The sequence below is a fragment of the Poromitra crassiceps genome, assembly GCF_964638095.1.
Source record: "Poromitra crassiceps genome assembly, contig: HAP1_SCAFFOLD_123, whole genome shotgun sequence".
NCBI lineage: Eukaryota > Metazoa > Chordata > Actinopteri > Beryciformes > Melamphaidae > Poromitra > Poromitra crassiceps.
Window position 1 is genome coordinate 400,806 of NW_028152235.1, and position 16,871 is coordinate 417,676.

The 16,871-nt window shown below is 44.9% G+C and overlaps 1 protein-coding gene across 1 annotated transcript; it reads right to left on the reverse strand.

Annotated features, from left to right (window-relative positions):
• Positions 1-1,139: 1,139 nt before the first annotated feature.
• LOC310800851 (peroxisomal N(1)-acetyl-spermine/spermidine oxidase-like) lies at positions 1,140-6,698 on the reverse strand (the record flags this gene model as incomplete). Its single annotated transcript, XM_083664748.1, has 6 exons — positions 1,140-1,342; positions 2,476-2,630; positions 3,668-3,780; positions 4,115-4,200; positions 4,402-4,571; positions 6,695-6,698. 6 exons carry the CDS (start codon positions 6,696-6,698, stop codon positions 1,190-1,192), a joined length of 681 nt encoding a protein of 226 aa, XP_083520874.1. The 3' UTR covers positions 1,140-1,189.
• Positions 6,699-16,871: the final 10,173 nt, after the last annotated feature.

Consider the following 16,871-nt stretch of genomic DNA (forward strand, 5'->3'; position numbering starts at 1 on the left):
AGAGAATAATAATAAAATACTAATAAAGAATAAGAAAGAAAAATAAGCCACAAAAGAAAGCAATATGGATACAAAAATAAAAATGGAGTCAATTCAAAAATAATCACTGGTACCTCGCTCTCTTTTAATTCAATAGTTTGAGGTGGTTTCCCTTTCTAATAGAATAGAATAAAATATTTGTTTGTTCGTTTTCTGATTGTTAACAGCAAGATGTCTCCACATCCTTGCTAACAGGAAACTAATAAATATGACTGCGAAGTGATGACACTGATAAAAGCATATTGCCTACATGTTGGAGTTTTCAACAAATTCAGATCAGAAGAGGTGCCTTGGCCCTTTTCTTATTTTTTATATGTTTGTTATTAATGTAGAAGCAGATCAGGAACACAATCTCTTGTATAAAAAGATCTTAACTGTGCAAATAATTCGATGTTGATGTTACTGAAGAAAACCTGATGGGACCCAAATGGACTCAGTGGGATCTGAGTTACCATGAGAAACTCTGACAACAGTTGTACATATCATCAATCTGTGACATTCAATACATTCCAGGAGTTATTTTGTGTTGTATAGTTGTGTATATAGTTGTAAGTTGTATAATAAATTTTTTCGTGAACCCATTTTTTCTTGTCTTGCCTTGTCTACTTCTACTTCAGTTAGCAATTTCCTACATTTCCCAGAATGCCTTTCATCAACCCTGAGAGAACGGACCTGAACTCAAACTGCTCAAACTCTTCCTCTTCTACGATGGATTTCTCCTTTTATTATTGCTGATATATGTATATATATGCATAATTCATGTATTCATTCAAGACTAAACAGACAACATGGCCCATGGATATAGTTTAGATTAACTTTATATCAACAATTTCAGGTTCGGCCACACACACACACACACACACACACAGAGCATAGAATTTGGTATTACAATGAGAAAAAACAAGTATTTGTCAAGTGTAAAGTATTAAGAATGTATTACATTTAATCTTGATATTCATGTGCTGTATCTTATAACAGGTAAGAAATAAAGTGCTTTAAATGTAATACGAGTGCATTTTAAAAATCAATTTGACAGAAATTATTTCGACATCTTTCATCATTGAAAACCTTCATAGATTCGGTGAGAATCAATTTGGCACAATTTGGCAAAAAATAAAAAATCTCTTTAGTACAAGATGCATTGCTGTTTTTAAAGCTTGGATTTGCATGGTCCGGAGGGACTGATGGAGGCGTAGTGAGCCAGCAGACGGTCAGCCTCCCTCCAGCCGGACAGCAGGGCTCCGTGGACGGTGGAGAAGTAGCAGGAGTGAGTCGCCTCTCCGGCAAACAACACCTGCAAGGCCTGCTGGGATACAGCAAGCAGTCAGCAAGCAGTCAGTCAAAAGAAACAACACCTGCAAGGCCTGCTGGGATACAGCAAGCAGTCAGTCAAAAGAAACAACACCTGCAAAGCCTGCTGGGATACAGCAAGCAGTCAGTCAAAAGGGGACAGGGGCCTCACTTTGTTCTATCTGTTTGTGACTAAACAAAATATCTGGGTCACTTTATTACAGATCAAATATCTGATGATGATGACAAGTACAGACAGCGCCATATGTTATATGCACAAGCTAACACCTTAAGGAAATTCTATTTATGTTCAGACCTTGATAAGATTAATCTCTTCAGAGCTCACTGCATATATATATATATATATACATACTGCCCCCTTGTGGGTGAATTTAAAAAAAGCATGCATCCACAAGCTTCAGGTTGCTTATGACGACTGTTTGCAGATATTGCCTAAAAATAACAGGTGGAGTAGGCCTAGTGAAAGTGACTTGTTCAAACAGGTGGAGTAGGCCTAGTGCAAGTGACTTGTTCAAACAGGTGGAGTAGGCCTAGTGCAAGTGACTTGTTCAAACAGGTGGAGTAGGCCTAGTGCAAGTGACTTGTTCAAACAGGTGGAGTAGGCCTAGTGCAAGTGACTTGTTAAAACAGGTGGAGTAGGCCTAGTGAAAGTGACTTGTTAAAACAGGTGGAGTAGGCCTAGTGCAAGTGACTTGTTCAAACAGGTGGAGTAGGCCTAGTGCAAGTGACTTGTTCAAACAGGTGGAGTAGGCCTAGTGCAAGTGACTTGTTAAAACAGGTGGAGTAGGCCTAGTGCAAGTGACTTGTTCAAACAGGTGGAGTAGGCCTAGTGCAAGTGACTTGTTCAAACAGGTGGAGTAGGCCTAGTGCAAGTGACTTGTTAAAACAGGTGGAGTAGGCCTAGTGAAAGTGACTTGTTAAAACAGGTGGAGTAGGCCTAGTGCAAGTGACTTGTTCAAACAGGTGGAGTAGGCCTAGTGCAAGTGACTTGTTCAAACAGGTGGAGTAGGCCTAGTGCAAGTGACTTGTTCAAACAGGTGGAGTAGGCCTAGTGCAAGTGACTTGTTCAAACAGGTGGAGTAGGCCTAGTGCAATGTGAAAGCCCTAGTGCGTGAGTGTGTGTACCTGAGAAGGTGCACCCTTTGCAGGCAGAGGTTCCCTCAAGTTGTCCAGGTCCTGCGCTGAACAGCCTCTTCCTGGGTAGCTGTAGGATCCACAGGTCCAGGGGTCGTGAAACCACTGGGAGCGCAGGATTCTCCTCGGTGTGATGGTGGGGTTTCCTAAACACACACAGTTACTTTACAACAACAGGTGTCTGACAGGTGACAATGCTTCAAAGATCAAGGCTCAGAAACATCACTAGAACATGGAAGGATCCTATCCACCTTACTTCTAGCTGCCATGATGCCTGATGGGTGCTTCTTCCGCTTCCGGTGTAATAGACTGTTTTACAGTCTATGGTTTTAACTTGACAAAAAGAATGTCTGTGAGGATTTTACAGCAGAGCCATTCTGCTCTACAGCCGTGTCGTTCGGGTGCTGGGATAACGTAATGCATTGTGGGTAGTCGGCTACTGTGGCTAATGCGTAATAGTTCCTTTACATGGCAGTAAAACACCACTGAATGACCAAATTGATTTAACTTTTAACCATTTCGAGTAACACTGTTTCCATACGGACCCCCAGCGTTGGTTAGTTGTTTATAACGTGACTATATTTATAACGGACTCCAGTTTCCGGTTTATAATTTGGGTCTGCGGCCGAGTATAACAAAGGAAATGGCAAGCTGCAACAATAAGTCACGTTAAACCGGACCTTGTTCCCACAATTATCTTTTACAATGGGGCATTCAAAAATAAGGTGGATAGATTCTGTCAAGCAATGTGCTGTCACTGAGTATCGTCCCCCCCCCTTCCCCCTGCTGCCCCGGGCACTACCGCCTCTGCCGATCTGATGAGGGCCGTAGATAGCCTGGGTAAACCCAGCCCCCACGTGACCTGCTCTCAGACCTCTGGTTCTCAGTCACTAGGGACTGAGAGCAGGTCTGAGAGCAGGTCACGTGGGGGCTGGGTTTACCCAGGCTAGGCCGTAGACATACACACATAATTCCTCCGATACATGCAGTTGCCACCCGCTTCTTTTCACCTGATGGCGGGCAGCTTCACCAGCAGGACGTAGCGCGTGGGAGGATCACGCTATTGCCACCAGTTCCCTTCCGCACCGAACAGACGCCCCGACCGACCAGAGGAGGCGCTAGTGCAGCGACCAGGACACGTTTTTGTTGTTGTTTTTTTTACACAGAAGGGTTTTCGACTCACCTGTGAATCTTCGGATGAGCTGCGTGACTGCGAGTGTGACTTCCTGTTCAGGCAGCGTCTCCATATACTCTGACTCGTGACCAGCGATCCAGCCACAGAGAACGTGGCCGTACCTGAGTGCAGACATCAATAATAAGATGAGGAGTTGCACAACGTAATCCCCCCCCCACATTGTACTAGGCCAATTCCCCCTGCCAAGCTGTCTCGATCATTGCTCCAACCGGTCTGCCAATCTGGGGAGAGTTGTAGACTAGCACATGCTTCCTCCGATACATGTGCAGTCGCCAGCCGCTTCACTGGCAGGACAACTTGTAGCTCGTGGGTGCCCCCGCACAGCAGAGGTTTGACTCCGTAACTCTTATCTATGCATTCATTTTGTTTGATATTTTTCTGGAAATAGAACAGAAACAAGCGAGGGAGGCATCAGAGTCTCTTGTGGTTCCTGACCTTTCAGAGGGTTTGAGAACAGTGAAGCCAAACATCTTCTTTATCCAGGATCTCTGTATATCTGACACCTGGTCCACCATATTCTCCTGGACAGAGATAAGAGATGAAACAGATAGTTCAAATGTGCGTGTGTGTGTGTGTGTGTGCATGTGTGTGTGTGTATGTGTGTGTGTGTGTGTGTGTGTGTGTGTGTGCACTGTGCGGCAGTCTGTATTTTAGCCAGGGGAGAAATCAGATTTGAACATGCATACTAGAGATGCATCTTACCGTCCGGCCACACTACACACCTCGTCCTCCCACACCAGGTAAATGACTTCACAGTCAGCATCCCACCACGGGGAGTCAAACTCCACAAAGATTTTGTTATTCGTTCCAAAACCAATTCTCTGGATGGAGTGCAGCTTGTGTAGCGGGAGAGGCGGACGGAACAGGGTGGAATGGTGCTTCTTTAGGTATCCTGAGCAAACAGAAGAGAACAGAACATTAGAGAACAGAACAGAACAGATAGAACAGAACATTAGAGAACAGAATAGAACAGAACATTAGAGAACAGAACTAGTTTCTGCTCACACCGAGTACACACTGTATAGCAGTGGTTCTCAAGGTGGGGTCGAGGGACGACCAGGGGTCCTTTAGTCAAGTTTACATGTTAAACTTCACCATATAAGAATGTATAAGGATGAATATTTTGATCATAGTTTCACTGTTATCTTTCTGCCTAAAATACAGTTGTGGAAAAATCTGGACAAAATTGCATGTGATAAAACTATTCTCAGATTTGTGTTTGAGTTAGACAAACTCTCATCAGATGGGGGTCCACGGCCTAGGCAGGGCATTCACGACGACTACTGCATTTTAGTAGTGGACTACTCCCAAAAGGTAGTTGACTAGTCACGCCAGATATCTCTTTTTCCCCCACCCAATGAAAACGATCAATTCTCATCATGGTCTCAAAAACAGCCAAAGGGTTAACTAATGTAGGCGGGACAAACCTATAGAAAGGTATGTGAAATAGCAGTCCTGATTGGCTCTATAGAAGGGTATGTGAAATAGCAGAGTCCTGATTGGCTCTATAGAAGGGTATGTGAAATAGCAGAGTCCTGATTGGCTCTATAGAAGGGTATGTGAAATAGCAGAGTCCTGATTGGCTCTATAGAAGGGTATGTGAAATAGCAGAGTCCTGATTGGCTCTATAGAAGGGTATGTGAAATAGCAGAGTCCTGATTGGCTCTATAGAAGGGTATGTGAAATAGCAGAGTCCTGATTGGCTCTGAGAGGCTGCTTACAAATGAGCCGCTAAACCCCCGCGACTTGTCTAAAGATACCAACTGTTTGACTGCAGTAACAACATCGAGGGCAGTCTTTCCCTCTCTAAATACCTTCAATTTGGTGGTTTCTTTAACATGGCATAACGTAAGAAAAGTATTGTTCAATTAAATCTATGTTCTATTTATTTATTTATATTGTTTATTCCTAAAACCACAGATGAACGATTAGTTGACTATGATGCAGTGTTGACTAGTGGTTTTGAAAGTCGACTAGTCTGTGAAAGTAAACAACTGAACTGATATACTCTTGAACTTTGAAAATAGACCTCATAAACTTTATATATTCCAATGGTATAAAACACAATGAGCAGACACAATGTCTACCTAGAGGCACGGTGACAATAACATGGTCAGCAGCCTCTCGCCGTCGACACATTCAACCATCACAGGGTCTCCCCCCCTCTCTGTCACAGGGTCTTCCCCCCTCTCTGTCACAGGGTCTCCCCCCCTCTCTGTCACAGGGTCTTCCCCCCTCTCTGTCACAGGGTCTCCCCCCCTCTCTGTCACAGGGTCTTCCCCCCCTCTCTGTCACAGGGTCTCCCCCCCTCTCTGTCACAGGGTCTCCCCCCGTCTCTGTCACAGGGTCTCCCCCCCTCTCTGTCACAGGGTCTCCCCCCGTCTCTGTCACAGGGTCTCCCCCCCCCTCCCCCTCTCTGTCACAGGGTCTCCCCTCCTCTCTGTCACAGGGTCTCCCCCCCTCTCTGTCACAGGGTCTCCCCCCTCTCTGTCACAGGGTCTCCCCCCCTCTCTGTCACAGGGTCTCCCCCCCCCTCTCTGTCACAGGGTCTCCCCCCCCCTCTCTGTCACAGGGTCTCCCCCCCTCTCTGTCACAGGGTCTCCCCCCCCCTCTCTGTCACAGGGTCTTCCCCCCCTCTCTGTCACAGGGACTCCCCCCCCCCCCCCTCTGTCACAGGGTCTTCCCCCCTGTCTGTCACAGGGTCCCCCCCCCCCCTCTCTGTCACAGGGTCTTCCCCCCCTCTCTGTCACAGGGACTCCCCCCCCTCCCCCCCCCCCCTCTGTCACAGGGTCTTCCCCCTGTCTGTCACAGGGTCTCCCCCCCCCTGTCTGTCACAGGGTCTTCCCCCCTCTCTGTGCTGCTCCAGTGGACACAGCACACCGGCCGGCTCATGCGCGATTGTACGTGCAACCCCCTAGTGGCCAGATGATTTTTTATTTTATGTTGATGAGGGCCGAAACAGCCTGGCACTGTTAACATGACTTGTTGGCACCTCTATACTATGCTTTACGGTACCCATGATGCTGTGCTGGCTGCGCGCTGTGATGACGTGTTATGTTGTGAGCCGGGAGCGGCAAGTTGTCATGCTGTTGAGAGCGGAAAAGTAAACGAACTGATATTAAATAAACGTCTCATTATTGAGTTAACATGGTAGCAGAGGATGGCTGCCTCTAATAACTACAGACTGCCTCCGACATTCGACGAGGGAAAGTCGTACGAAAACTGGAAAAATGAAGTGGAAATGTGGAGACGGGTGACGGACCTCGACAAGAAAAAACAAGCACTGGCTGTAGCGTTGTCGTTGGATGGCCGACCAAGGGACATTGCTCTAGAAATACAAGCGGACGATCTAAACAAGGATGATGGTATGAACACTTTGATTCGGGAACTTGACAAAGTTTTCATGAGAGAAGAGAAAGACCGGGCTTATGAAGCGTACTCTGTGTTTGATCGAGTGTCAAGGAAAGACGGCGTCGCTATGGCCGAATACATAGCGGACTTTGAACAGAAATACAACAAGATCCGTAAGTTTAATATGGTTCTGCCCGACGCTGTTTTAGCGTTTAAACTCCTCGATACAGCCGGCCTTGATGTCAAAGACAAGCAACTAGCATTAACTGCGTGTGGTACGCACACTTTTGCTGATATGAAGTCAGCGCTCAAACGAGTATTTGGTGAGAAGAGTGAGCAGAAGACTGGAGCAATCAACGTGAGCCAAGATGCCGTGTACTACACGGATCACAGAAGAGGAAGAGAGCAGTCACGAGCCCAAAGTAGCCAAGCTAGAGGAGGACCACTCGCAGGCACTAACCCGCTTGATAAGTATGGACGACGAACAAAATGTGGAATTTGTCAGAGCACATACCACTGGGTGAAAGACTGCCCACACAAGAAAGAGCATGTAAAAATGACAAGTGAAAATCAATGCAGTGAAGAACCTGATGAGTGTAACTTAACACTGTTTTCCAAGGAATCAGATTCTGAAATATTCATGGTTGAAGCTCTAGGATCGGCTGTAATCGATACAGCATGCACGAGGACAGTCTGTGGTGAAAAGTGGCTGAATAACTATGTAAAGGGACTAAATGAGAGAGACGTACAAAAAGTGATAAACACAGGCAGCAGCAGGCCTTTTAAGTTCGGGGATGGACATGTTGTGCATTCCACAAAAATGGTCAAAATCCCAGCCAAGATAGGAAAAACAAAATGCTGCATAGAAACAGAAGTAGTCCCATCTGACATCCCCTTACTGCTAAGCAAAGCCTCGCTAAAAAGAGCGGGAACTGTCTGGGACTTAAAGAATGATACAGCAACAATGTTTAAACAACAGTTAGCTCTGGAGGTTACATCCTCAGGCCATTATTGTTTAAACATATCAGATAAAGATTCCCCAAGTGATACATATGAGAACATAGTGCTAGCAATTACAGACAACATGACTGAGGAACAAAAGCATAAAGCTTTACTTAAGCTGCACAAGCAATTTGGCCATGCGTCAGTTGATAAACTTAAGAAACTGCTGATTAATGCTGGAAATGTTGATGATAAGAGCATTGCTATTCTAGAAGAGATAGTAAACAAATGTGAGATATGTCTCAAACACAGCAAACCTAAACCTAAGCCTGCTGTTGGTTTGCCCATGGCTTCCCGTTACAACGAGACTGTAGCAGTGGATTTGCATGAGCTGGAGCATAATGTGTGGTACCTTCACATTATCGATCACTTCACTCGCTTCAGTGCTGGCAGCATTGTCACCTCCAAGAAACCAAGCGTGATTGTGAAACACATCATGCATTCCTGGATCAGTGTCCACGGCCCACCGGAGCGACTTTTCAGTGATAATGGAGGGGAGTTTAATAATGAGGAAATAAGAGACATGGCAGAGAATTTCAACATTGAAATAAAAACCACTGCTGGCTACAGTCCATGGAGCAATGGCTTGTTGGAGCGCCATAACCAAACACTCACGGAGATATTGTTGAAAGTTAAACTCGACAACGGATGCGACTGGAGAACGGCCCTGGATTGGGCACTCATGGCGAAAAATACAATGCAGAATGTGCACGGCTTCAGCCCATACCAACTGGTATTTGGACAGAATCCAAATCTTCCCTCTGTACTAGTCGATAAGCCACCGGCTTTAGAAGGAACCACGATGAGTGCATGGGTAGGACAACATATAACAGCGTTGCACACAGCAAGGAAAGCATTCACAGAGTCAGAGTGCTCAGAGAGAATAAGGAGAGCTCTAAGAAAGCAGCTCCGTCCAACAGATGAGAAGTATGAAACCGGAGACAAAGTCTTTTACAAGAGAACAGACTGTGTTGAATGGAAAGGTCCTGGAGTCGTGATAGGACAAGACGGGGTAGTAATATTTGTACGTCATGGTGGGACATATGTCAGGGTTCACCACTCTAGGCTGAGGAGAGCTAATTGTGATCACAGTGAAGGGGGCGGGGCTAGTGCTGAGGGCCCAGAGCCCCCACCGCAAAATGACAGTGATGGAGGTAACTTAGCCGCTACTGATAGTGACATAGAGGATGATAATGATGCTGGTTATGTTGCAGGGCTCCTCAACAATGCTGTAGCTAACGCTGATGGTGGCGATCATCAGGATGATCAGCCACAGCCAATAGGCATAAGAGTAGGAGGCTCTATAATGCTAAAAACAGGACAACAAATTAGCTATGTGGACAACGACACTGGTATTCCTCACACAGCAAAAGTGATGGGACGAGCAGGAAAGGCAACAGGCAGACACAAGAACTGGTACAACCTACAGTACTCAGAACCCCCTGATATTGCAGGTACAGAGAGGTCAGCTGATCTTACTCGGGTAAACAATCTTCAGATTGTGCCACTGAACAATGATGTACTATGCTCTGAGTCTGCTGTGCATGAAAATGTTTCAGTTGAAAATGCAAAACTTGACAATGATGTACTATGCTCTGTTATACATGAAAATGATGTGTTAGTCACAGAGGATGTTTCATTTAACAATGCAAAACTTGACGAAATTAGTAACTGGGAGAAAAATGGGGTGTTTGATGAGGTAAAAGATATTGGCCAAAAGAAGGTATCCACCAGATGGGTGTGTACACTGAAGGAAACCCCTGATGGTATAGTGCCCAAAGCACGTCTAGTAGCTAGGGGCTTTGAAGAATTTGACACAAAAGATCTTCCTAAAGACTCTCCCACATGCTCATCAGATTCACTCAGGATACTGATGTCAGTTATATGTCAGAGACAGTGGACACTACACTCCATGGACATCAAGTCGGCTTTTCTTCAGGGGGCGGAGCTGTCTAGGGACATTTACATTCGGCCTCCTCCTGAAGCCAAAAGTGAAGGAACATTGTGGAAGCTCAGGAAATGTGTCTATGGACTAGCTGATGCATCGCTCTACTGGTAGAATAAAGTCAAAGCAACACTGCTGAGAACGGGGGCCACAATGTCACAAGTGGATCCTGCTGTTTTCTTCTGGCTTGATGAATCCTGCAGTGTCACTGGAATCCTGGCTTGTCATGTGGATGACTTCATCTGGGGTGGCACTGACACATTTGCCACTACAGTCATTCCCCACCTCAAAAAGGCTTTTCAAGTGGGGCGTGAGGAGCATAACAGCCTTCGCTATGTGGGGATGGAATTTGCACTTGCTCTTGCTGATGGTATTGACAATGCCATATTTCTATCCTCCCTCTACTCTGAACTGACCACAGGAAAGGTCACACAGGACATCTTGCCTGTGATATGTGTCACAGACAACTACTCCCTTGTGGATGCTATCAAGTCCACAAAATCTGTGACAGAAAAACGATTGAGACTAGAAATAAGTGGCATCAAAGAACTAGTCCAAAACAAAAGGATCCAACGTATCCTGTGGTCAGACACAAAGGAACAGCTGGCAGACTGTCTGACTAAAAAGGGAGCTTCTTCCCTTGTGCTTCTCAAAGCACTGAAGGATGGACAGTGGAAGGTTGGGTGACTGTAAAAAAGGGAGAAAATGTTAATGGCTGTTCTAGCCTGATGTAATGATAAGGTTACAGAGTGTTTACTTAAATCTAATTACAGGGTTTACTAAAATCGAATGGCTGTTCAAGACTGAAAAAAAAGGAATTTGTTTTCTGACAAGGGTTAAAAAAGAAACATGGTTTCTGTCACTTTTATTTTTTTTTAGAAAGAGGGGAGTTTGTTAACATGACTTGTTGGCACCTCTATACTATGCTTTACGGTACCCATGATGCTGTGCTGGCTGCGCGCTGTGATGACGTGCTATGTTGTGAGCCGGGAGCGGCAAGTTGTCATGCTGTTGAGAGCGGAAAAGTAAACAAACTGATATTAAATAAACGTCTCATTATTGAGTTAACACTGCCTGGCAGTCTGCATGGGGCTCGCTGGATGGGTTTCGCTGGTTTCTTGGCGGTCGGGTTGAGAGCTCTGATGAAGCTCTTTCGATTCTGGGCTTATTTATGGTGCGTGTTTCAAAGTGTGCATCCAATCTATTCTTGGAACCCCCCACCGTTGCCACCGCTGTGCATCAGCGCGAAAGTGAAAGCGTTTTCGCCATCCATTTTACTGTATGAGAACGGCTTCCTCGCGCTTTTCCCCTCCAGTTTTGGCTCGCCTCTCCTACTGTGGAGAGACATGTCGCCACTCAGTGGGTCGGTAAAATAGATTATACACATTCAATACCTCCAATTCTGGTATAGGAGACGTAAAAGGGTTAGATCAACGTCCCACCGTCAAAAAAACAAAATCGATTTTTTTTACGTAAAAACACGTCATTGGCAGTGAACGGTTGGATTTAGTTTGACGTAAAAACACGTCATTGGCAGTGAACGTGTTAAAAGCCGACATTTGGGAGCATTTTGGATTTCAGGAAGTCTCCGGCACGCGACAACTGGATAAGAGGCACGCAATTTGCAAAACGTGTGAGGCCAAAATTAAATATTTCGGCAACACAGCCAACTTAAGGAACCACATTAGCCGATGGCACTCGGAGCTAACGTTAGCGATGGCTAACAGCAAGAGAACCTCTACTGACCCAGCACAACCACGGATCGACGAGTCAGTGAGACAGATGCCGTCTTCGTCTGAGAGAGCCCAGAGGATAACGCGGTGTATTGGAGCTTTCGTAGCTAAAGACTTAAGGCCTTATAGCGTCGTCCAGAACGCCGGGTTTCGCCAGCTGGTAAAGGCCCTGGAACCACGGTACAAAATCCCATCCCGCCAAACGATTGCAGACACGGTTGTTCCGGCGTTGTACAGAGACACAAAAGCCGAGGTGATAGAGTCAATGGGGGAAGCCACATGCCGTGTAGCAATCACATGCGATTCCTGGACTTCCATGGCGACCGAGTCCTATCTAACGGTAACGGCACATTACATTAATGACCAGTGGGAAATGATGTCACATGTGCTGCAAACAAGAGCGGTTTTTGAGAGCCACACTGGTTTTCATCTGGCTGAGGTTCTGTCTGGTGTAGTGGATGAGTGGCAGCTAAAAGAGAAGGCTGTTGTGCTAGTGACAGATAACGCATCAAATATGATCGTGGCTGCCCAAGTTGGGAAATTCCCCCACGTGAGGTGCTTTGCACATACTCTCAACCTGGCATCTCAGCGGGCGCTTAATGTGGCTCCAGTCGCCAAGCTCATGGCCAGAATCCGACGCATATCCACTTACTTCCATCGCAGCGCTACTGCCAGCCACTAGCTAAAAGAGATGCAAAAACTTCTCCACATCAAGCCTCAGAAACTGAAGATTGATGTTCCCACAAGGTGGAACAGTGCCTATGAAATGACTCAAGAGGTTCTTGGAACAACAGCCAGCCATCACCGCCACTTTGCTCTCCCCTGCGATCAGAAGATCAGAGTCTGACCTATCCACTCTGACTGAAACAGATGTGACGAATGCAGAGGACATCGTGAAGACCTTGAAGCCCATGTATGATGTCACACTACTGATGTCAGTAGAAGAAAACCCTACTGTCTGCCTCATTGCTCCACTAAAGGCTCAGCTAATCCAGGAGATGTCAGACACCACTGGAAACACACATATGAATCAAGAGGTCAAGCGGGCCATCAGGACAGATCTGCAGAAACGGTACAACAGTGATGCAGAAAAGAAGATGCTGCATACAGCCTCAGCCATGGATCCTCGTTTTAAGGGACTGCATTTTCTCACAGAGGAGGAGAAACTGGTGGTCTACAGCACAGTGGCCGATGAAGCTGCAGCCTTGGAGGTAAATTTAACTGTTTCATGTAAAACCTCATTTATATAAATTAAAACAATGAGTAACTTTTAAAAGACTGAAAAAACAGTTATCCTAGTAGTTGTGAGATTGCAATCTGCTCCATTGGTTGAGAAAGTGCTAACTGTTGGTTTGCTATTCTTTTTTTATTCAAACACAGAATGAGAGGACAGCCAGGACAGAAGCGGCAGATGCACCTGGAGAATCAGAAAGAGGTTTGTTTCTGCTTTGTCTATAATATATACTGTATTGTATTTCTGTGTTGTTATTGGAAATGCTTTAGATTAACTAACATCTATGTGTTATGAAACATGCATGACAAAGCCATTCATACCCACCCATCCACAGATATGTTAAGCTAACCCTTTAAAAATAAATAAATATATATATGTATATATATATATATATATATATATATATATATATATATATATGCACACACACACACACACACACACACACACACACACACAGTGCAAGTGTTATCCTCTGGGATCATATAATGTAAAGTTATATTGCTTTTAAAATCCCTAATAAAAACCTTGTTTTGTTTTATCTTCATGTGCATCTTCAGATGATGTGCTGACCGACGTGCCTGTGGTGGAGGACTCAGAGCCAGACAACGAAATGCCAACTACCTCTCACCCTGCTCCCAAGAGAAAGGCCTCTACACTCCTTTTGAGTTTGCTGGGACAATCTTTCAGGGACATTGAGCAAGGTACAGCACCACCCACTGCGCATGCCAGGGCTGAGGAAGAAATGGAGAGGTACTGCAGAGCCCCATCTCTCTCTCTCTCTAGCAAGCCCTTGAAATGGTGGCGTGACAACGAGGTCGCATTCCCACTCCTCTCCAGGCTGGCAAAGCACTATCTGTGCATCCCAGGCACAAGCGTGCCTGCTGAGAGGGTTTTCTCCACTGCTGGCAACATAGTCACTGCTAAGAGAAGCTCTCTCGCACCACAGCACCTGGATCAACTAGTGTTCTTACACAAGAACCTATACATTGCCGAGGAGAAGAAAGAGGAGGACTCAGAGGAGGACTCAGACAAGTAGTGTAAGAGGGTTAGAGGTGTAAACCGAGGTTCTACGATTTTTCATTTGAAAATTGTCTGTTGTGCCAAGTTAACTCTTTTGTCCATTTGTCCAACACATTCAGGAAGTGTCCTGGACTTTGTGATTTATTTAATTTTTTAAAGCACACTGCAATGTTTTTGTTTTTTTGAATTGAATAATTTGCACATAAAGCTCTAACTAGGATAGGGCTATACTTTTTTTGTAAGCATCTCTAGGATAGAATGGGTCGGTCTGTGTGGGACCGCTGAGGGGGGCGGGGTCACGGTCTGTGTGGGACCGCTGAGGGGGGCGGGGTCACGGTCTGTGTGGGACCGCTGAGGGGGGCGGGGTCACGGTCTGTGTGGGACCGCTGAGGGGGGCGGGGTCACGGTCTGTGTGGGACCGCTGAGGGGGGCGGGGTCACGGTCTGTGTGGGACCGCTGAGGGGGGCGGGGTCACGGTCTGTGTGGGACCGCTGAGGGGGGCGGGGTCACGGTCTGTGTGGGACCACTGAGGGGGGCGGGGTCACAGTCTGTGTGGGACCGCTGAGGGGGGCGGGGTCACGGTCTGTGTGGGACCGCTGAGGGGGGCGGGGTCACAGTCTGTGTGGGACCGCTGAGGGGGGCGGGGTCACAGTCTGTGTGGGACCGCTGAGGGGGGCGGGGTCACGGTCTGTGTGGGACCGCTGAGGGGGGCACCGTGACCCCGCCCCCCTCAGCGTTCCCACACAGACCGAGTTGGTGACGTTCTATGTTGCAGATCTTTTGTCTGCTGTGTCTGAGTTCAGACTCCAAGAGTCATGTTTGAAGTTTATGTAGAGCTACTATTTGTATGAACAATAAGAACAACAATAAACAGCTCATATTGATCCGACTGTTTGTGTTAATTAATGAAAAGGCCATGTGTGGTAATATAGAAATTTTAGAAAATCGTGCATCGTATAATCGAATCGAATCGAATCGTAGACTTGTATAATCGAATCGTATCGAATCGTGAGATCAGTGAAGATGCACAGCTCTACCCACGACCCCAGTTAACATCACTGATGACGCGTCCCAGCGCATGCAGTAGTATGTATACTTGAACTGTATCTTTAGGAACTGTGTGACATTTTCAAATTAAATAAATGTCAATTTTGCTACTCTCTAACATCAATCAATATAACAGCAGTGATTCCACCTATTAATGAAAGCTTTTCCATTCACTGTTGTAAACACCTGGTGTCAGGTAGGACTTTCCTGGGGGGGGTCTGGATAGTAATGAGCAGTGGTAGGTAGCCACCATGTCTGAACAGAGAATGCAGACAGAAAATCCAAAGAGTCAGACATCACAGTAGCTGACACATTGTTTGATTGACGGCTTATCTCTGGGAAGTGCAGTGCACAAACACCAGAGCAACCTTCCCTATAAATAAATCTCAGGAATTATTCTCAGCATTAACTAGGCCTAGATGCTATTGTAACTAGATGCTAGTTGTAACCAGTGTCGGGCAAGTTACTTTCAAAATGTAATATACTACATATTACTAGTTATTTTCATTTGAAAGTAATAAGTTACTTTACAATATTACTTTCTGTGTAGAGTAACTCATTACGTATTACACTACTTTTGCATTACTTTTACCAAAACAACAGCAGCAACAGAATGACATCGCTGCCCCGGAACCATCCCAAAAAATAATTTCAACCGCCTTGAAGTCAGTGTAAACAATCCAAAATTCTAAATGTTATTCTTTTCCTTTGTTATTGTCAGCTATAGTGGTTATTTGCATAAAAACACACAGTTTGATTAGGAAATGATTGTATCTTTTTTTAAATATGTGCTTTGATTTAATAAAATGTAACTCAATTTGTAACTTGAGTGACTTGACAAAGTAACTGGTATAGTATTACTGAAATCCTATAAGTAATAAGTTATATTACTGAGTTACTGCTAAAAGTAATATATTACATGTAATATGTTACTTTTGTAATGAGTTACCCCCAACACTGGTTGTAACTAGATGCTATTGTAACTAGATGCTATTGTAACTAGATGCTAGTTGTAACTAGATGCTAGTTGTAACGAGATGCTATTGTAACGAGATGCTATTGTAACTAGATGCTAGTTGTAACTAGATGCTAGTTGTAACTAGATGCTATTGTAACTAGATGCTATTGTAACGAGATGCTATTGTAACTAGATGCTATTGTAACTAGATGCTAGTTGTAACTAGATGCTAGTTGTAACTAGATGCTATTGTAACGAGATGCTATTGTAACGAGATGCTATTGTAACTAGATGCTAGTTGTAACTAGATGCTAGTTGTAACTAGATGCTATTGTAACTAGATGCTATTGTAACTAGATGCTATTGTAACGAGATGCTATTGTAACTAGATGCTATTGTAATTAGATGCTATTGTAACTAGATGCTAGTTGTAACTAGATGCTAGTTGTAACTAGATGCTATTGTAACTAGATGCTATTGTAACGAGATGCTATTGTAACTAGATGCTAGTTGTAACTAGATGCTAGTTGTAACTAGATGCTATTGTAACTAGATGCTATTGTAACTAGATGCTATTGTAACGAGATGCTAGTTGTAACTAGATGCTAGTTGTAACTAGATGATATTGTAACGAGATGCTATTGTAACGAGATGCTATTGTAACGAGATGCTAGTTGTAACAAGATGCTATTGTAACTAGATGCTATTGTAACGAGATGCTATTGTAACTAGATGCTAGTTGTAACGAGATGCTATTGTAACTAGATGCTATTGTAACTAGATGCTATTGTAACGAGATGCTATTGTAACTAGATGCTATTGTAACGAGATGCTAGTTGTAACTAGATGCTATTGTAACGAGATGCTATTGTAACTAGATGCTAGTTGTAACTAGATGC